The sequence below is a fragment of the Xenopus tropicalis genome, chromosome 6 (assembly GCF_000004195.4).
Source record: "Xenopus tropicalis strain Nigerian chromosome 6, UCB_Xtro_10.0, whole genome shotgun sequence".
Lineage (NCBI taxonomy): Eukaryota > Metazoa > Chordata > Amphibia > Anura > Pipidae > Xenopus > Xenopus tropicalis.
The window spans coordinates 131,803,629-131,825,676 of record NC_030682.2 but is presented as its reverse complement, the minus strand read 5'-3'; the positions used below and the strand labels follow the sequence as shown (position 1 = coordinate 131,825,676).

The 22,048-nt window shown below is 41.5% G+C and overlaps 1 protein-coding gene across 32 annotated transcripts in view; it reads right to left on the bottom strand.

Moving 5' to 3' along the window:
• Positions 1-22,048, bottom strand: part of rims2 (regulating synaptic membrane exocytosis 2) — a 336,201-nt gene that overhangs the window by 276,621 nt on the left and 37,532 nt on the right. For 26 of the 32 annotated variants that reach the window (XM_031903571.1, XM_031903547.1, XM_031903548.1 and 23 more), the window contains 2 exons: positions 5,700-5,910; positions 2,913-2,924 (listed from right to left, as the gene is read on the bottom strand). In XM_031903571.1, coding sequence (XP_031759431.1) covers positions 2,913-2,924; positions 5,700-5,910 — 223 coding nt within the window. The remainder of the gene's footprint in view (positions 1-2,912; positions 2,925-5,699; positions 5,911-22,048) is intronic. The other 6 variants (XM_031903582.1, XM_004915096.4, XM_031903580.1 and 3 more) reach the window with 1 other exon arrangement.

The window sequence follows — 22,048 nt, the reverse complement described above, 5'->3', positions numbered from 1 at the left end:
CGGGCCTGTGGGGCAGGGGAAGCTAAGAGCTAACAGGAGGTTGGCACAACTACAGGACTGCACTAGAGCAGCTCCCAAACTATAGCAAGGCATCATGCTTTCCCTACCCGGGAGAAGGTAAAAGAGAGCAACAGGGCAATTGAACACAAGGAGACTGCATGAATTTTGCTATCCACACAGTTACCAGCTTGGTGGGCAGCAAAAGGCTGGGCAGTGCCCCCTGAGCCACTGCTCTTATAATTTAAAGGTAAGAGTTTAAAGTAAAAAATGAGAGTAGTAAGCTTGCCAGTGTTGGGGCGCAGCAGGGGGGGTGGGGGTAGATGAATGTTACAGCTTTATGGATGACTGGCAAGGGAGCAGGCAAGGGAAAAGTAGGCCAGCAAGAAGGAGGTCGCAGTGATCCATGCCGGAGATGATGATTAATGAGTGGGCTAGTATCTTGCGAGCTTCCCCAGTGAGACACGGATGCATCCTTGTCTCCTCACAATCTATTTACCATGTAGTCAGCAAGAGTTAGAAAGGGACTAGGTATGAGGAACGCAGGAGAGGCCAGAAGCAAGTAAGGCTCAGAGTACAGGAATTAATGATAGAAACCTGTACCTGTATATATAGTCCCTTTATTTGTAGAGTTACTGAGCTCAGGCACATAAGCAAAGAGATGGATACAACAATAGTTTTTTTTTTAATTAAAAATGAATGATAATAATTGAGAACCCATAAAGCTGGCGAAGCATACTTGTACCAACTGAATGCCAAGGGGGGCTTGTCAGTGTGACCTTACAATGGAGCAGGGGGATGGGAATTATAGGGGGACCCAACAAGCCAAATCCCACAGGCAACACTCACTTAACCCTTGCCTCAATTAGAGGCAGCAACAGGTGACGTCACAATAGGACGCTGTCCCTCTATGTACCCACTCAAACTACACCATTTTATTACACCCATTAGGGGCTGAACTGACCTCAGAAACCCACCTAGTTCATCTTACCTCTGTCTATAGTTATATATAAACGAATACTAACAATACAGTGGACAAGATAAGAAGGCTCAACTAAGGCAAAGTAAACAAATACATGTAACTTATAGACTATATTGTATTCATTTCTAAGGCCTATGGCACAAGAAGTGGATTTTAGGCCTTTTGCCTGGAAAAAAAAATACCCCGAACCTGTACATTTTCTAAAAATCCCATGTACTATATAGCAGAACACTATTAAATCTTGTGTTACGTTACAAGACCGTATTAAGGTAAAAGTGGGTAATTATGTGATGAAAGTGTCCCTTTAAATGCACACAAATCACAAAACCACAAGGGATTATGTTTCCACATCAGTAAATCTAGAAGCAAGCGCTTTAAAAATATATGGCCGGTGAGTTAATTTATCATTTATTCCGAGATAGGCCCCCCAAAAAATCAATTTCCAGGAGATCCAAGTGATGTATGAACATCTTATCATAATTAACACAGGTAAAGCCATAAATCATGAGCCGCCCGAAAATGCGTAATTATAGTTTGTTGGGTGTCACAATATTGCTCCAGACTCCATCACGCCACTTTGTTATATCTCACAATGATTAATATCGCAACGGTTATGTAAAGCGCATTCCTACTGAGGGAGCACTGGATAGATACGGAAATTGGAAGTTTCAAGGGGGGGTCATGATTATTATACAGGTTCCAAATAGAACAGCAAAAGTATTAATATCAGTGGTTATTAGTTTAAATAAGAGTTCTTCACAAGTATATAAATATATATATCAAAAATACATATATATAGTAGTGGCTTTGTGAATTATACAATTATACAATTTAAACCATAGATAAAATGCTAGGTAGGCTGTGAGCTGAGCAGGTAGCAGAACGGTTCAGCTCTGATTATAAATACTGATAGGTCTCCAGTAGTGGGTGGGGATATCCAGGAGGCGGGACCTCACATGCTGACACCATAGGTACTTGCCCACAGGTGCCTATATGTTAAATACAACCATGGTGAGGTGTGCAGTAGTTGGGCCACCATGGCTGGGCAGGCAGTGCTTAGTGGCTGATGGTTAAGGTCCATTTGGCAAGAGCTACAGCGATGAAGACTGTTCAGTTTGATGGTTACTGATGGTTACTCAGGAAGAGAGTCAAAAAGTTGGCCATACAGGGAATCAGCCCCCAGCCAAATGGGTGGATATTGCCCAACCATACACTCTTCTATTGACCTGCTCATTCAGGCTGACCACCCAAACGAACAGTAGGAAGTGAAGAGAAGCTTCTATGGCCAGCTCTGGCTGTGGTTTTTAGACATTTTTTTTTTGGTTGAAGCCCCTTATATTAGTTGCAGTATATATCAGAGCCCCCTACAGCTCATAACAAGCATACAGATATATAAAAAAAACACAGGTCTTCCAGGAGTATCTAGGAGAGCAATGGGGCCATCACCCCAAATCTCACACTTAGGGCTGTGCCAGCATTTGGAAACCACAGGACTAAGGTAATGCTGGCATGGAACACTGGTGGAAAGGCGACTGCTAGGTGACTACTGAGGCCCCTATTAGCTATAGATTACAGAACTAGAAATGACCATATTAATTGTCTGAAACTCCAAACCTGAAGGTCACCAGCTGCAGCTAAACTACAGTTCCCACTATCCCATAATATTTAAAGTATAATCCAGGGAACTCCATGTCTTTCTGTACAGAACTCAATATTCCTTTTATGATTTCCTAGCTGGTCTACATAACACCACAAAGCTGCAGTCTTCTTTCCACCAGGTCTTACAACCAGAAGAAAACACATATAAAACATTAATCATTATATGAATGAATGGAATTTTCATGCAGGAGTGTGACATTTTGTAGTAAAATATGTGGCCCAACAAATGCACATAAACAGATATACAGAAAGAGTAAGAAAAATAGATGCTAACCACTTTGTCCTCCTGAAGCAACATCCATGAAAGCAGGAGAGAAGGTCAAAGGAAGAGGAGACAAAAAAGGAAGAAAGTTAATCATGCGCAGCAGAAAAGAACAAGCAAAAGTAAAGAAGCAATGTAAAGAAGTCTAGTAACCCATAGCAACCAATCAAATGTCTCCTAGGGACTAAAACATTGATGTTACAAATTGTAACAACTTCTCCACAGCTTACAGACAGCATGAAGGAACTACATAACCCACAATGCATTGCACTATTGACATCATGTGAGCAGTGAATTGTGGGATTGGGAGGATGCAGGCTGAAGGCAGGCTGAGGGCAGGCGACTACTGTTACATTTTATTTGAGTCTCAAAGTAGTCAGCCAGATCAGCAGGGGAACAGGGGGCGGGGCTTAGGGAACTTAGGGTTCCAAATTGTATTATTACATTAAGAATCATGAAAAGGCTGCATATTTTTTAATTGATTTATATTGCAAAGTTGCTTGAAATGATGTTTACTTTTCAAAAAGTTCAGTTGTGTTTGGGTGGAGTTCCCCTTTATGTAGGCTTTATCCTAAGGGAATCAATAAGGGCAAATAGGCATTCTCCAAAAATCTGTCCCAAATTGGTCTTTAGACTGAGCCACCCATGCCGCTGCTCTGGGGGTTCCCCGGGGGGGGGGGGGGGCAGCTACATTGTTTAGGAACCACAACTGTAATTCATTGTCAGTCTGTTATTTTTGTATTTATTAGAACCTAAGCTAAAATGTTTGTGGTTCAGTTAAAGTTTCTATAAGACCAGAGCTCACTTCAAGCGCTGAATACAGAAATAAATAACAATGGCAGAACGAGCAGACAGCGCTGGGCCTGGATAGCATTTACATAACAGATGCCAGACTTCCTGCAACTGAAGTGCCAAGAACAGTTCTGTGTACGTCAGAGAGAAGCGCTAATTTGTTGAACCTTGTGATTTGGGAGATATTTAATATAGCTGCTAATTGAATTGAATCCCAAACTACGTATTCTGTACAGTAAATCCCCATTTAGAAATTATTCAGAGGACTATATTTAGTAGAGTGTTGTTTCTTGCTGACCCAGCCGAGCAGGCATGATTTCTCATTAGGCAAAGTGGTGCCGATTTTCAGCTCCACCCGGGGCTACTGATTTAACAACCTGTGGGGGCTACACCTGTTGTTGGACTGGAGCTTCCAGTATGCAGCTTGGGGTTCTGGGAGTTGCTGACCAATTACAGCTATATTACTTCATATTGGTCATCCCTGATTTATGTTAAGGTCCCCATACACGGGCCGATTATAGCTGCCGATATCGGTCCCTTGGACCGATTTGGCAGCTTATTGGCCTGTGTATGGGGCAGAATTGAGGGGCCTGGATGACCGATATCTGTCCTGAAATTGGCCAGATATCAATTGGCCAGGTTAGAAAATCCAGTCGGCTCGTTGATGCAGTCCCCGAACCGACTGCCCCAGTGCCGCGTGCAGAATTCTACATGCCTCCCCGATATCGCCACCCGTAGGTGGGGATATCGGGTGAAGATCCGCTCGCTTGGCGACATCGCCAAGCGAGCGGATCTGCCCGTGTATGGCCAGCTTAACTCTTGCCTCCTCAATTCCAGGCCCCCGTCTTCTTGTGCTCCCAGGGCCCCCTTCCTCCTAAACCCCAGGCCTCCATACTATGTTGCCCCACATGAAAACAGCTGGATAGTGACTGTGAAAATGTTCTTTTCTAAGGTAAATTGAGATAACTTTTAGAATGATGTAGAAAGTAATATTTTAGACAATTTACAATTGGTCTTCGTTTTTTGTGTTTTTTTAATGATTACACTTCTAGTTTAGCAATTCCTCAGCTTGGAAATTCAGCAGTTATCTGGTTGCTAGTATTCAAATTACCTTAGCAACCAGGCAGTGGTTTGAGTGGAAAAAAAAACAAGCAATAACAATAAAAGTGTAGGCTCACAGAGCAATAGTTTTCTGGCTGATGGGGTCAGTGACCCCTCATTTGAAAGTTGGAGAGAGTCAAGAGAAGAAGAATAATAATTCAAATACCGTAAAGAATAAGTAATGAAGACCAATTGAAAAGTTGCTTAGAACTGACTTTTCTGTAACATACTAAAACATGTTTTTAAAGGAGAAGGAAAGGCTAATAAAGAGTTAATCTCAAGCTGCAGGCATACCTTCAGTTGTCTCAATAGTGCCCTTAAGTCTCCCCATATTTCTCCCGCTCAGATGATTAGAAGCTTCATAGGGGAAAAAAAAGTTGTGCTGTGTAAAGAAAGTTCCCATAATGCCTCGCTCCTGCACCAAGACAAAGACCCTTGTACATGGGCAGTTAGTAAGACTATGAGTCAGCTTCCTGCTGATTGGCTCAGATCCACATTCCTAAGGGGGGGGGGTGAGTTCTTAGCATTCTTGAGGGAGGGGGGAGCAGGAAAGGAGAGAGAGCAGAGAGCTGCGTGTCTCTGGCAGAGGAAAACAAACAGACAAGAAATCCTGTTTCTTTTGATAGAGGACTATATTTACATAGACCTTTCTGATAAAGCTTACTTAGTTTTTACCTTTCCTTCTCCTTTAATGGCAGACAGCGAATTGCAGGGGAAGACTCACCTACTCTACAAAGAGATCCCAAACTAAAGATGCCTCTGCCATAGATTGCCCTTGTGCCGTTGGCTTATGACTCATAGTAAACTCCCATCAGCTTTACAGGCACCTAAAATCTTCTTTAAACGTATCCTTGTGCGCTTACTGGAAATGAGGGGGTTAAAGCAGCACCAAAGCCAATGCCTTACCTTATTTGAGCGCAGAGACACTCGCCCTCCACACCGCGCGCAGAATTTAGTTTGGCAATACGAACAGTCGTGGCCACAGCCATCAGCAAACTTTGTTTTGTGGCAGATTCCACAGGTTGGAGCTTCGCCCTTCTGCTCCTGCTGCTGCTGTGCTTCCTCGCCCATCTTCTTCACTTGCTCCTTGTACATTTCAAACTGCTGGTGCAATTTTCTGAGGAAGGAGGCAGGGAAAGGGGAAAATGTAATCACAGTGCAGCCATTACTAAATGCCACCTAACAGTGTTACCTGTATGAAGTGAAAGCTATGGACACCCTGATCAGATCCCCCTGGCACAATGGTATAAGGATTTGATTCTTTGCAGAGTCCTTTACTGCCAAAATTATTTTAATTTTCACCACTTAAGTGCTGTAGAGAGTAAATTCTACGGCTCTCAGAGACCTGACTACTGCCTTATCATTTACATTTCTGGATTCCTCAGATGTATGTTTACACCACATGTTGTCTGGCAATATGTGGCACGACAAGATCAAACTTGATTCCATGTTTAACCACTGCACAGTACAGGTATGGGATCTGTTATCCATAAAACCATTATCCAGAAAGTTCAGAATAATGGGAAGGCCATTTCCCATAGACTGCTTAATAAACAGATCATTCTAATTTTTAAAAATGGATTCCTTTTTCTCTGTAATAATAAAACAGTACCTTGTACTTGATCCCAACTAAGCTATAATTACCCCTTATTGGGGGCAGATCAGCCCTATTGGGTTTATTTAATGGTTAAATGATTCCCTTTTCTCTGTAATAATAAAACAGTACCTGTACTTGATCCCAACTAAGATATAATTACCCCTTATTGGGGGCAGAACAGTCCTATTGGGTTTATTTAATGGTTAAATGATTCCCTTTTCTCTGTAATAATAAAACAGTACCTGTACTTGATCCCAACTAAGATATAATTACCCTTTATTGGGGGCCGAACAGCCCTATTGGGTTTATTTAATGGTTAAATGATTCCCTTTTCTCTGTAATAATAAAACAGTACCTGTACTTGATCCCAACTAAGATATAATTACCCTTTATTGGGGGCCGAACAGCCCTATTGGGTTTATTTAATGGTTAAATGATTCCCTTTTCTCTGTAATAATAAAACAGTACCTGTACTTGATCCCAACTAAGATATAATTACCCCTTATTAGGGGCAGAACAGCCCTATTGGGTTTATTTCATGGTTAAATGATTCCTTTTTCTCTGTAATAAAAAAACAGTACCTGTACTTGATCCCAACTAAGATATAATTATTCCTTATTGGAGGCAAAACTATTGAGTTTAATCAATGTCAAAATGATTTTTTAGTAGATCTAAGGAATGGAGATTAATTACGGAAAGATCTCTTATCCAGAAAACCCCAGGTCCTGGATAACAGGTCCCATACTTGCACCTGGGTACTGCAAATCACTGACTAATGTCAGAATCATTTTACTACACCATGTAAATCCCTTTCTGGCACGTTCTCTCAGCCTCCCAATGTTCCCCTGGTACAAAGAGTTTCTCCTACTATCAGACTGGTACCCACAGTGTAATATGATCAGAGCCTATGAAGTAGCTTACTAATAAAACAATACATTGAAAACAATAAAAAACACAACTAACTATTGATGAATAAAATATTCCACCAGGTATGAATTTTGTTGTAAAAATATGGGGAACTTTTGCTGTTTGGTAAATTTGTTGGCGACACAAAATGGGACAGATTTGGTGTAGAACTATGACAGCTGAAACACGATGGCAGTACAGGTATAGATCTATTATCCACAATGCTCAGGACCTGGGACTTTCCAGATAAGAGATCTTTCTGTAATTTGGATCACCACACCTCAGATCTGCTAAAAATCATTTATACATTTAATAAACCCGATACAAATGTTTTGCCACCAGTACAGATTCATGCAGCTTAATGAGGATCAAGTACAAGGAACTGTTGTATTATTACAAAGAAAAGGGAAATCACCTTTAAAAATAGAATGATTTGCTTATAATGGAGCCTATGGGAGATGGCCTTACTGTATTTTGGAAGTATGTGGATAACAGGTTTCCAGATAATGGATCCTTTGACTGTACTGGTGCCTGGTTTGCACACAAGGGTACAAGAAGCAGAATATTTGGCACAAGGGGAACCTATATTTTACACCTGCCTTGAGCAAAAGGAGATTACAGATTTCCCTTTGCACGTTGCACCACTAGGCACTGCTACCTATGCCAACTGAATCAGCAGAGCAGCCAAGCTCTTTGCTGCACCCAAAGTGATGCCAACGCAACTAGCGCCAAATAAAGAAAAATAAGAAGTAATTATAAATCCGCAAGGGTAGTTACTCTGGAATACTGGGGAAAATATTACACTGTGGATTTGCTTCAGTAATAATCGCTTATTTGTGATTTAAACATCACAGTTATATATAGTTATAGATATTTTGTTATGATATAAGTTCCCCTTTAACTGCTGATCACAAGTTAGGGCACAGGTTCTTTTGCACACAGGGCATAGCACATATTTGTGTTATTTTCAATACAATTAATACGTTTAGGGCTAAAATGTTAATTGTACATTGCACTATTGGACAGAATTCACAAAGAAACCTAACCCAGTGCTAGAATTTAGTGCCTGCTGAGCGGAATGGCACCTCTAACCTGCCAAGGGTGAGCTCTTATTTAATGCCTCCTCGCGTTTCGCTTTCCTTTCTGTGCCGATTCCTAATCCAAAGGCTAAATGATAAATAATCCATCTCCGCTCTCCCCAGGCAAAAGGTCATAATTAATATGTGGCTTCCTGAGCTCTGTTTGATGCATAATTGACAGAGCAGCTTTTGTTTATTCGTCGCTGCGTGTGAAATTAAAAGTAAATGACGATGCTGTTGCATAAGGAAAGCGCTGCGTTACTGCGGCACTAAACTCCTCTTGGCTATTTAAAACGAATGATAATTTGCTGGAATGAGTCTCTCTATTCCTTTTTTTCCCAGGGTAGTGGTGAGGTGGGGAAAGATAGCTGATCGCAATAGGCGCAGGGCACAACCAAGTGAGTAGCACCTAACATATCTGAAAATGTATCAGTCACCCAGACAAAGACACTGCAAGGGAAACCAGCCCAGGAAACTTCAGGGAAGGTGATCCAAGAAGGCAGCAGCACCCAGTGCCAAGAGGTGCAGTCACCTCCTCCCCTTAAATCAGTGGTTCTCAACCTGTGGGTCGGGACCCCTTTCACAGGGGTCGCCTAAGACATATTTTCGACGGTGTTAGGAATAATGTTATGGTTGGGGGTCACCACAACTGTATTAAAGGGTTGCGGCATTAGGAAGGTTGAGAACCACTGCCTTAAATAGACATTTATTTGAGTTTTAACTTTCATTGCAGTTTATTTGTTCCTCTGTTTCACCTAAGAGTTCAGTAAGGATTATGGCATCTGCTAATGTCTAGCCCCAGTGATCTCCTTGCCGTGCCAAATTGGCACCACCCTTAAGGTGGCCATACACGGCTGTAACTGCCAATATCTGTCCCTTGGATCTATTCGGCAGCTTATCGGCCCGTGTATGGGGCAGGAACGAGGGGCATGCCCGACTGAAATTGGCCAGATATCGATCGGGCAGGTTAAAAGATTCAGTTGGATCGGGGACTACATCGGCTCATTGATGCGGTCCCCATTGCTCCCGTTATAATTCGATTGTTTGGCCCCAGGGCCAAACAAATTAGAAATTTTTCCGATATCGCCCACCCCTAGCTAGGTATATCGGGAGAAGATCCGCTCGTTTGGCACTCCAAGCGAGTGGATCTTAACATGTATGGGGACCTTTAGAGTGCTGTCACATGGAATAATGCCACAAAACTGTCTATTGGGTGAGAAGTGATGTATGCGATACATGTGCAATGTGACAATAACTTATATGAAATAAAATAATTGATAACTAATATTGATTTCCCATAATTCATTTGCCCATGCATTAGTAGTAATAATTACTACTACAGGTATAGGACCTGTTATCTAGAATGCTTGGGACCTAGGAACCTAAGATTTCCAGGGGACTTTCTGTCATTTGGATCTTCATACCTTGAAGGAAAACTATACCCCTAGAATGAATACTAAACCAACAGGCAGTTTATATCATATTTAGTAGGCTATTAAAAAATCTTGCCAAACTGGAAAATTTATATCAGTAAATATTGCTTTTTTACTATTTAGGGATGGGCTGTGTGCTCCCTCAGAGATCAGCTGATGGAAATAATGCAGCTCTAACTGTAACAGGAAGTAGTGTGGGAGCAAAAGGCAGAATTCCATTTATTGGCTGATGGGACCTAACAGGAGTACTCAATAACACATGCTACTAAAAAAGTATATTTTTATGAAAATGTTTTTTTTAGATAAAGCACATATGAGCTTGTTTATGCAATATATTTTTATAGAGACCTACATTGTTTGGGGTATAGTTTTCCTTTAAAGAACATGTAAAGCCTACATTTGCCTACAATGTATAATAGTTGGGCACATCTCCCCCTCCCAAATGGCATCATTCGTATTGCATATATCCCCTCCGTTTGCCAGCACCATCACATTTTCCTAAAGCAAATAGCAGCTTTCACCCAGTGGCCATTTTTCCTCTGATACATAATCAGATACATTTAAATCTGCAAACGGCACACACAGACCCTTATTCAGCCTACATTTCATCAAGAATACAGGCTCACACAGGCACAACTGTCTCTGATAAAAATTCTGCTTTGTTTGAGCTGAGCTCAGGAGAGGAGGTTAGGCAGCGCCGGATTTGTAGTGGGGACGCCCCGAGGCCGCCCCCATTTGGCAACCCCTATCCCCCCCGCCGCGCCAATACGCATGCGTGAACCCCACCTTGAAAAGATATTAACTTACTGGTTGCTCTGGGTAAATTCCCAAGTGCAAATTTGCCCAGTGTTTATAAATGAGTCCTGGTGAGCGAACGCGCATGCGCAAGCGCCAAAGTTGAATCTCCCATACGGAGCAGTGGGGAGAGTTCCCCATTGCTCCGTATGGGAGCAAAATGTTAAAATTTGCCTGCAGCGGGGCGGAGTGCCGCCTCTATGCTTGTGCCACCCTAGGCCCGGGCCTTTGTGGCCTCGCCACAAATCCAGGCCTGAGGTTAGGAGAAAAAAATTGAAGCAGACAGCTAGAGCTGAGTTTCTATGGGAACCAGCAATGCCATCTCTTCACTGGCTGCTAGACTGGGGGGGGGGGGGGTGTTTAGTAATCTGAGTTTAGAACAACTGAGCATGCCCACAAGCCAGAAATCAAAGCAAATTCCTGAGGGAGGGGGCTGAGTGAGTTACAGGAGGAGAAGGAAATCTAAGTGATTAAGGTGATGCTGAAGCCTTACTATTAAAGGAGAAGGAAAGTCATTTTGGCATTTTACTGCCAATAGATTCGCCACATTAGTGCCACCTAGAACAATATATTTATTCTGCAGAAACCATTCTAGAAGCTTTCTCCATTTGCTTAAGATAGCAGTTGCCATTTTAAATAGCTTCCCGTTTGCAGCTCTAGCCCTTATAGCTCAGATCACACATTCCTAAGGGGAGGGGGGGTTCTTAGCATTCTTATGGGAGGGGGGAGCAGGAGAGGAGAGAGGAGAGAGCTGCGCAGACTCTGGCCACAGGAATTAAGGATGTTTCTGTGAGAGGAAGTCAGACACCCAAACAACATGTTTACAAAAAAATAGACAAGAAATCCTGTGTTTCTTTTGACAGAGGACTCAGTGCAGCGTTACTGTGAGTGCTTATGGCTGTATTTACATAGACCTTTCTGATAAAGCTTACTAAGTTTTTACTTTCCTTCCCCTTTAACCTCTGGACAACCAGAGTGGCAGGTATACAAAGTACTTTTTTATTATTATTAAAAAAAAAGGTCCATCATTTGGAACTTTCTGGCTTCCAGGTAATAGACCTCCACATCTGTATTGCTATTTAATAGTGTTGCCTTTTGCAGTAGGACAATAGTTATTCTGGTGACCTAAATCACCACCACAAAACTCCCAACTTGCCATTAGCGCTGACAATAGTTCCTACACCAATAACACCGGCCACCACAAGAGAAATCAGCTTGGGCAGACATTGGGGGCCCATTCATTTCAACAACTGAAAATTTGAATGCGCTTTAATAAATAGACCTCTGTGTGAACAACAGCAGGCAAAGAGCTAAAAATGATGAATGCCTGCCCTTTCCTACCTTAGCAACTGTTGCCATGCTGATGTAAATAAGCCCGTGTATACAGGTAACGGACAAAGGTTTTATTCTACTTAAGACTCAAACCAGGCAGTTCATGATTCTCTCCGTTTAGTTTTTGTTTTACATTTCACATTATATCCAATAAAACTGAACCCGCTGCTGAATTTCAAAGAAAAAAAGTAAAAAAAACAGAACGAATTGGACTCAATTACCCTGTCAAAGGTTTTTTTTTTTTTTATTTTACACCTTTTGTGGCCACATCACAGTCTCGCCATGAAGTCCGAGGCCAATGGAATCTGGATCAAATGGAGAGGCCAAGAGCAGTTTGCTGCAATATGTTTGTGTTTGTGCGTTTCAAACTTTCACATTAAAGCCCCTCAGGACGCTGGTAAAATTCAAACGGGAAACCACAAAGGTGATGAAGATAATGGGATGAGATTGTGTTGGAATAATAAAAAAAAGAGTGAAAATGTCTGTTCCATGGTTATAGAATAAGACTCAGCTCTGCTGGTGGTGGGCATGGCTGGGATTGTACAATACAAGGGGTTCTGATAGAACGTTCTATTGTAAGAATGTTGAATTTCTTTGATGGTTAAGGTTATTAAGCAGCTCATTAAAGCCTTTTCCTTGCAACCGGCCTTGTCTTGAACATGACTGAAATTTGTCTCTCGTTAAAGGGATTCTGTCATGATTTTTATGGGGTACTTATTTCTTTTTACTTATTTCTAAATTACATTGTTTACATAGCAAATAATTCACTCTACCATTTAAAATTTTATTCTTATTTTTTGTAGCTGTAATATTGGTGTGTAGGCGCCATCTCAGTGCATTGTGCCTGAGTCTGAGCTTTCAGCCAGCGCTACACATTAGAACTGCTTTCAGCTAACCTATTGTTTCTCCTACTCCCATGTAACTGGAGGAGTCCCAAGCCGGACTTGGATTTCTTACTATTGAGTGCTATTCTGATACCTACTGGGAGCTGCTATCTTGCTCCCTTCCCATTGTTCTGCTGATCGGCTGCTGGGAGGGGGATATCACTCCAACTTGCAGCACAACAGTAAAGTGTGATTGAAGTTTATCAGAGGACAGGTCACATGGCTGTGGCACCCTGGGAAATGAAGAACATGGCTAGCCCCATGTGAAATTTCAAACTTAAATTAAAAAAAAATCTATTTGCAAATTACAATGCCAAATTACAATGCAGGATGCTGCTGGAGAAGCGCTATTAATTGATGCATTTTGAAAAAAAACATGTTTTCCTATCACGGTATTCCTTTAAGCCAAATAAAGTCAGGCTAAGACCTAACTAGTATGGCAATATTATGATCATAACTTTGTAACTAAAAACCCCTGTTTCAAAAAAAAGAAAATGAATGTACTTGCAGAGAATGTCCACTAATCACCCCCTCTAACAATACAATATATAATGACCCCAGTACAGTTTCCATGACCATAGCAAATATGGGTCCATCCCAGATAGGGTTACCACCTTTTGGCTCTGAGTGCTACAGGCAGGGAGGTGAGCAGTAATGTTATGGGGACAGAGCAGCAATGTCACGGGTTATGTTGGGGGCAGGACCATGAGGGCAGAGGAAGAGCTATAAAGTGGTGATTGGCTATTGCCCAATCACTGTGTAAATCAGGGAGAGTCCTGTCTGCATTTTCTGTTTTTGGCAAAACAGGCAGGCAGTTTTGACCCAGACAGCACCTCCAAAAGCCAGGCTGTCCAGGTCAAAACCAGACAGGTAGCAACCCTAACTCCAGATCTTAACCTAATTGGCCTTCTTGTTTGGTCCCAGGAACATCTAGGAGAGCAAATAAGCATTTAAAATAAATCTCACCCAAATTGGCCTTTAGTCTGAGCCCACCACAAACGTCATTTCATTTAAAGCCTAAGGGGGGACAGTTCCACAATTTTTAAATCTCTGTCCTTCTATTCCAGTCCTATAGACAATGATGGCTAAATAATGGTGAAAATGTTCAATCAAAATTTGGCCAAATGGGGCCAAAGTTTGATTGCATTATATAGATGATAATTGTACCTGACCAGAGCAAGCACTATGATTGGGCCTACATGTCTACCTCTAAAATGACATATATTAGGGAATAAGATTTTTCCTCATTCCATACAAATTAATGTGTCATCTACCAGCTTGTCGGATAGCCTGGCTACCACTGAAATCCATGCATTATCCATTCCTCGTATGATCACATAATCAGATGGAGTATCCACAGCAACCATAGCCTTGACTCTGTCTCGCTCAGACTTGTCTGATGAAGCAAACATAAAACCATTGATACAACCAACCATATGATATTGTTCCCAGCTGATAACCCAAAATATCCTGTTACTACTCAGGATATCACAAGCTTCTGATAAGATTCGGTTGCAGAGCAGGAAAAAAATGTTGCACGGCTGGCAGAAAAATCACCATTAAATCTTGACGCTCTTTTAGTTCATTCCAAGAAGATTTTGAAGTCTACTTGAAGACTTACTAAGACTGGGCGTAATACAGAGGAACACTTTGCTGCCATACATTTTGGTATATTATGGTATATTGTCTATATGGGTTAGGAGGAAGCTTAAAGAGTTCAACTGCTTACAAGAATGCTACTGGGGGCCCTGTTTGGCTGGCCATGCACCTAGTACAGAGATGGCAATAAGCCCTATTATGTCCGGGCATTTTTGAGAACTTGTTTCATTTTAGCATTTAGCTCTTTCTAAATAGGCTTAAATATATCAGGGCTATAATGATCGCACTAATGACATGGGGATAGTTGACATCTCTACTAATTGCTGCTGGGATGCCCCCATTCTGGCTCCTTGTCACGGGATTATAACACAAAATGAGATGTACAGAAGGCAATTATTAAGCTTTCAGTCCGGCTTGGGGTGGGGAAATGTGTGGGCTGCCTGGTAAATTTGTAATACCAGCACTGGCCCTAGCTGGCGCCTTTTCGGCTAGGCCGGTCTAATAACAGTTTTGTGGCAACCCTAGGTGGTGATAACATCTGGGAGCTACTCTACAGCTAAACTTAAACATGCATGAAGCCGATATGAGCTTTTAAATCAGAGTGGTTTTCCAAAGCCCACCCCTCACTCATATACTTGCACCCACTCAGCATCCGCCCCCACGTGTGACGTGGTTTGCTCATTCATTTGTTGCTTTAAGTCAGAGATGGGCATCACGTTGTCCCTAAAAAATCATGCCATCCTTGGCCCAGGCATTTGCAGCCTTCCCATAAATCAGGGCCTGATTCCAGTTGTTTCCTCTGGAAGTTACATGTATATGTAATTGCAGCTGAAAGCAGTATTTGATTTATCCATCAATATCAATCAGTCTGCCATTGGGAAGAAGTATTTGGCTAGTAATTATTGCACACAACATTCATACCAGATACCAGATATAGCCTTATCAATATATCTTTTATGTAAATCCCATCCTCTGCCAGAGGGGGCAGCAAATGATCAAACTAAAGTCAATCAGAATACATTACACTCAAAAACACAACATTTGCATTACAAAAAAACACTTCATTAAAGTGAGATCATCTCCTTCAGTTTCGGAGGCAAATGTTTTGCTGACGCTTAAAAGCTCTAGAACCTTTTTAAAGGTACAGCTCCCCAATTGCTAATGAATATATTGCTACAATTCAGCACCATGGGGCAATAAAATACTGTATTTGTATAAGGCAGAGAACATTTAATCCTAACACCAATTGTAGTCCTGTTACTAGAGGCTATCTCTATCCAACACAACTCCCAGCAAAAGCTTTCGGCTTCCAGGAGAAGAAAATGAGCAACAAAAAACTACAATTTTGAACAGTCGGGGAAGAAACCTTGTTTCACGTTTCTTACAATGAAAAGGTGGAAGTCACACTGAGCTTGTGTATAGTCATTCTTGTTGCACTGCTAAACACATGCAAATCTAATAAGCGCTTCTCATATTTACTCTACTGCTAGCGGAATTCACAAGTAGTCTGTCTGTAAATATAAAGAAATCATTTCTTCTTGTGGTTTTCAGAAATTAGGGGTTCGAGTCTCACTTTGTAGGCCAGCATTTGGTCTCCTTCAAAAAAAATCTTAAGAGAATGCTTATACATGGTGTTAGATAAGCTACTGTAAGAATCTAGTCATTAAAACATATGGAATTGGTCAGGCAGCCCTTAGGGAGCCCAGGGAACTTGCTAGGAACTGTGCCACCCCCAAACTTTTTTCATCTCCCATAGTTACATAGTTACATAGTTACATAGGGTTGAAAAAAGACCATTGTCCATCAAGTTCAACCCATCCGAGTAAACCCAGCACACAACCTATACTAACCAATCTATACACTCACATACATAAACTATATATATACAACCAGTAATACTAACTGTAGATATTAGTATCACAATAGCCTTGGATATTCTGCTTGTTCAAAAACTCATCCAGGCCCCTCTTAAAGGCATTAACAGAATCTGCCATTACCACATCACTAGGAAGGGCATTCCACAGCCTCACTGCCCTCACCGTGAAAAACCACCTACGCTGCTTCAAATGGAAGCTCTGTTCCTCTAATCTATACGGGTGACCTCTGGTGCGCTGATTGTTTTTATGGGAAAAAAGAACATCCCCCAACTGCCTATAATCCCCTCTAATGTACTTGTACAGAGTAATCATGTCCCCTCGCAAGCGCCTCTTTTCCAGAGAAAACAACCCCAACCTCGACAGTCTAACCTCATAGCTTAAATCTTCCATCCCCTTTACCAGTTTAGTTGCACGTCTCTGCACTCTCTCCAGCTCATTAATATCCTTCTTAAGGACTGGAGCCCAAAACTGCACTGCATACTCAAGGTGAGGCCTTACCAGGGACCTATAAAGCGGCAAAAATATGTTCTCATCCCTTGAGTCAATGCCCTTTTTTATACAAGACAGCACTTTATTTGCTGTAGTAGCCACAGAATGACACTGCCTGGAATTAGACAACTTGTGTTAGGTATTTCTTGTGTAGGCTTAGTTGGGCACATGTACAATATAGCAGTTCTAGAAATGCACTGCATATGTGCCTACCCCAAGCCTACACAAGGTATAAAACCCTCACATAGACCACCGGTCAGGGGCAGAAGGGAGCACTGGCTGTGATTTAAACAAACCTTCTCCTATAAGTGTTCCTTCCTTCAGTGTTGCCTTTTATGAACATGGATCCCAAACCTTTTTTCACTCATGAGCCACGTTAGCATGAAAAAAGTTCTTTGAGGGTGCCATACAGGAACTGTGATTGGCTTTTTGGTAGCTCCATGTGAACTGTTGGCCTATAGTATGTCTGCTTGGAGTAAAACTGTGTCTCAACAATTAACTCCAAGCTAAAAATGGGCACTTATATAAGGACTTTGGGAGCAACATCAAAAGGGGTGGTGAGCAAAATGTTGCTCCTGTGCCACTGGTTGGGGATCACTGATCTAGAAGAACAAGTATTCAAACCAATCATGAACCCAACAGGCTTTCAGACTGAACCTGAGCCCCCACCTCTTCTCTAAAACATGAATTGCATTATATTCTACTTACATGATCAGGCAACATTTAACCCCCCCTTTGATTATGAGATCTTCCCATCGACTAAGCCTATATGTCTTGTTCTCTGTCCTTACTTTACAGCTTTTGATAAAAGCTACTTATAATTAAAGAGAGGTGTTTTTACAAATGTTATTCTAGGCAAGTCCCAAGGCAGACAAAGACAATGTTCAACAATGTTCCACACAATAAAGAACAGAGGTCCCTCAGTCAATGACAATTAAGAAGCAATAACAAATTCTGATGCAATGTTTGTTTTTGCAACTGGTTCAGCAGAAGCAGATGATGGGATTGATTCAATTATGGACCCAAGAGGCCCTCATTCTGTGCAGGATGTTGCCAAACAACTAAGCATCCCTCAAATCTCCTTACAAAATGGTGGTGGGAAGGGGAAAATCTTACATTAATGAAATGGCTGTAGGGTCCTTTCCTTTCAGCCTATGAAACACAGTATCATCACGACAGTAGAGGGAATGAAGTGTCCCATGCCTTAATAAATACAGTGCTGCCAAACCCCAGCCAAACTGTATTCATTGTGGTAGCGCAGGTCTCGTCACACCAGGATGCACCCACGGTGCAAAGCAAAGTACACGTACAAAGAACATGGCGAGTTGTTTCTGTTTTTGCTATTTGCACTCTGACCTGCACGTTGTAAATGATCTCTAATGAGTGAAAAAATTGGGCAGTGGAGGAAATATTTTAGGTTTCATAGCAGAACTCATATGTTTTAAAGGAGAAGGAAAGGCATTTTGGAATTTTACTGCAAATAGATTAGTCTCAATAGTGCCACCTAGAACACTATATTTATTCTGTAGAAAGCTTTACCTGTGTTTGTTTAAGATAGCAGCTGCCATTTTAGCCCAGCTCTAGCTGCTGTAAGCTAAGATTACACAGCACATTAGGGAGGGGGAGCAAATTCTAATGGGAGGGGGAGCAAATTCTTATGGGAGGGGGAGCAAATTCTTATGGGAGGGGGAGCAAATTTTGATATGTGGGGGTACAGGAGAAGGGAAGGGGAGAGGTAGAAAGGAGCAAACTGAGCAGACTCCTGCCGTGCCATGAAGGATTTTTCTGAGAGCAAGAAGTCTGATACCAAAGAACATTTGTACAAAAAAGATGAAAATAAATGCTGTGTTTCTTTTGATAGAGGACTCAGAGCAGCAGTTCTGTAAGTGCTTACGGCTGTATTCTGATACAGCTTACTTAGTTTTTACCTTTCCTTGTCATTTAAGTCCAGTGGAAAAAGGTAACATGTAACTGTGGATTTGCTCCTCCTAGGGGTTCAAGAACAGTGGCTGAGTGTGATCTTAGAAGAATGCCTTATTTACTCTCCTAGAGCCTAAAATGCTTTGTAGTTCTGGCTGTCATAAATATTCTTAATTTTAATGGCTGAATGACTGTTAAAGCAATAATTTCTTCTGTAATGTTATTATAAATTAAAGCTGCCATTAGGAACGTTAAATGTTCGAGTATTGTTCTACTTACTTTGATGGCTATATAAAGACTGTGGGTGCAACTTTTTGTTTTTAGTTTTACCATGGGGGTGATGAGAATAAGGTTTATCTATATATTACTACTCATGTAGCCCCCAGCTTCCTAGATGGACAGGCAGCAGGCCTTGTGTATGTATATATTTATATAACTCATTTCAGTCATTCTGCCATAATTCAAAAACCCCTGAATGGAAAAATGTCATCATAATTAACTGGCTGGGCATCCAGGAATAACAAGAAAGTAAATAAACATTGACCAGAAATCTAAGTCTTACTGACCTTCATGCTTTGCCTCTGGGGGTTCTTTTACTTCAAATAGTCTGTGTAAGTCAGTGAGTAAGCTTTTGTTATGTGTTGGCTTAGGTGCCTATTCCTCCTTCTTTTTATCTAATTTGATTTGTGTACTAGTGTTTTAATTCAAAGTGGGACTGTAACCTCTTTAAAACCATTTGATGGAAGCTCTGTGACTATAAGTACCAGGTTTCCAACTCTCACCCACCAATACCACAGAGGATTCCCATGTTAGTCTAACCACCAACAAGTATGCAGCCAGTATATACTGGAGGATATTGTGAAATAAGTGGTACATTTATTTTGTAGAAAAAGCTACATTTTTTTATATTTTGTTATTTTGTGCACTTCAATAATGCCTGGGCCCAGTTATCCTCTATGAACGACTCACCATTGGGAATTCTGCTGTATTTTTTTGTCAGAAGTTTATAACTGTCATTAAAAAGCCATGTGATGGCCCTGCTTTCCTAGGTGCCAGTCTGTGCCACATGGCACCAATCATCTTGTCTATGGAGAATTTGCAGAATATATTCTGTAGATGAACTGGGTTAGACAGTATCATAAATTATACTGGACCTTTTATATTCTGGACTATGTTCTTCCTTAATAAAAAGGAAAGCCGCGAGGTAGCACCACTGCCCCAACGGCAGAGTAAAAGGATCCTTGTTCCTAAATAATGTAAACCCCTCATGAATGTTGCAGGCCATGTGGACTGAACTTATCCTAATCTCAAAACAGTGATGTCAGGGGGTGTTTAGTTTCTAAGAACGACACCCGACTGGTGCCACGGACCTGTTTTTTATATTAGCAGAAAACGCTAAAATCCTATTTTTTCCCCCAAGGGATGTATTTAGCTTCCCGGTTTAGGAATACTTCCCCTCCGTCACAGCAGTGTATATATGTCAGGCACACATGTTGTATTTTGATGGCTCATGCAATGAAAGTAATTGGAGCGACTTGGCAGAAACATTATCTCTTGTAGTGAGGTTCTTCCTAAGTGTAATCATATTTCGATGTACTTAACAGCCAGCTCGGGAGGCAGCTATTTTTAGGTGTCTGTCTTGAAAGTGTGCCATACTGTGTATTATAGTAGATGGGAAAGATCAAAGGAATACAAAAAATGATGGGCTGAATGCCAGGGGTGTAGCTAAGAACGCTTTCTATTGTAACAGCAACAACAAAAACTTTCTACATTCTACTAACATTACGTTCTGTACTGTACTTGGCTTCATTGAAGAAAACTCTCCAAGCTATCCCTACATAAAGGCTTGTGGCACACCTTAGGGCAGTGATCCCCAACCGGTGGTTCATGAGCAACATGTTCCTCACCACCCTCTTTGATGTTGCTCCCAGTGGCCTCAAAGTAGGTGCCAATTTTTAAATTTCTGGCTTGAAGACAAGTTTTGGAAACACAGAGACACAGTTTTACTCCAAGCAGAGCCTCCTGCAGGCCACATGGGACTACCAAATAGCCAATCAGAGCCCTTATTTAGCCTTCTCAAAGAAGTTTATTAATGCCTGTGTGGCTCACCAACACTTTTTACTTGTAGGTGTAGTTCATGAATAAAAAAAATAGGTTGGGGATCTCTGCCTTAGGGGGTCATTTTGACTACATTTGCAGTGTGCAAAGTGCAAATTTGGACGTAATATTTTCTGTTGTTTTCATATTTCAAGCGTAATTGTGGCCACACATTGGAGAAACATCTGAACTCACCTGTGCTACCTGCCACCAACTACAGTGGAAATCTGGCACAGACAGATTTCTGGTTGAATTTTTCTGCCGGTGCAGAAAGAGTCACAAGTGCCATTACCCTAAAGCAGAGGTCCCCAACCTTTTTTACCCGTGAGCAACATTTAAATGTAAAAAAAAGTTGGGGAGCAACGCAAGCATGAAAAAATTTCCTAGGGAATGGCCAGCAAGGGCTGTGATTGGTTATTAGATAGCCCAATGATGACTGGCAGACTACAGGAGGCTCTGCTTGACAGTACACATGAGGGTTGATTCACTAAAGTGCGATAAAAATTTTATCCGTCCTATTTTTCGCGTCTTAACGCACAATTCACTAAAAGGATATTTGCGTTAATTTAGATGCGATGCTGTTTGCGTTATTTAAGTCACGAAGACAATTTTCGCGCGGTATTTGACGCAACGCTGCTCGCTACTTGTCGCACACGCTAATTAACGCACAAGCGTTACTTATTGCGGGCACGCCATATTAGCCATACACACTATTACGCTCGTAAAACTACTTTTTTTTTAAAATGCCCATTTCCCTGCAAACTGGCGGCTGCATCACTCTGGTTCCAACACAGACTGAATAAATCCCACTGCAAAGTCCATATTGTGTTGCCAAAAGCTCATGAACTGTACTTTTCTATAATTACCGCCTGCCCCAAGTAGGGGTTAATTTTCGCACAGACTAATGCGATATTTAGCATGTCTAAGGGGCACATTTACTAATCCACGAACGTCCGAAAAGCGTCCGAATGCGTTTTTTTTCGTAATGACAATTCACGAAAGTCGCAATGGCTATGCAAAAGTTGCGACAATTCACGAAAGTCATAATGGCTATGCAAAAGTCGCGACAATTCGCGCAAGTCGTAACGGCTACGAAAAAGTCGCGACGGTGACGAAAAAATTGAAAAAAATACAAAAAAGTCGCAAAATGTTCGTTTCCAATCCGATTTTTTCCCATTCGGGATTCGGATTCGTGGATTAGTAAATCAGCCCCTAAGTGTTTGTGAATCATTCGTTAGTATTATTAA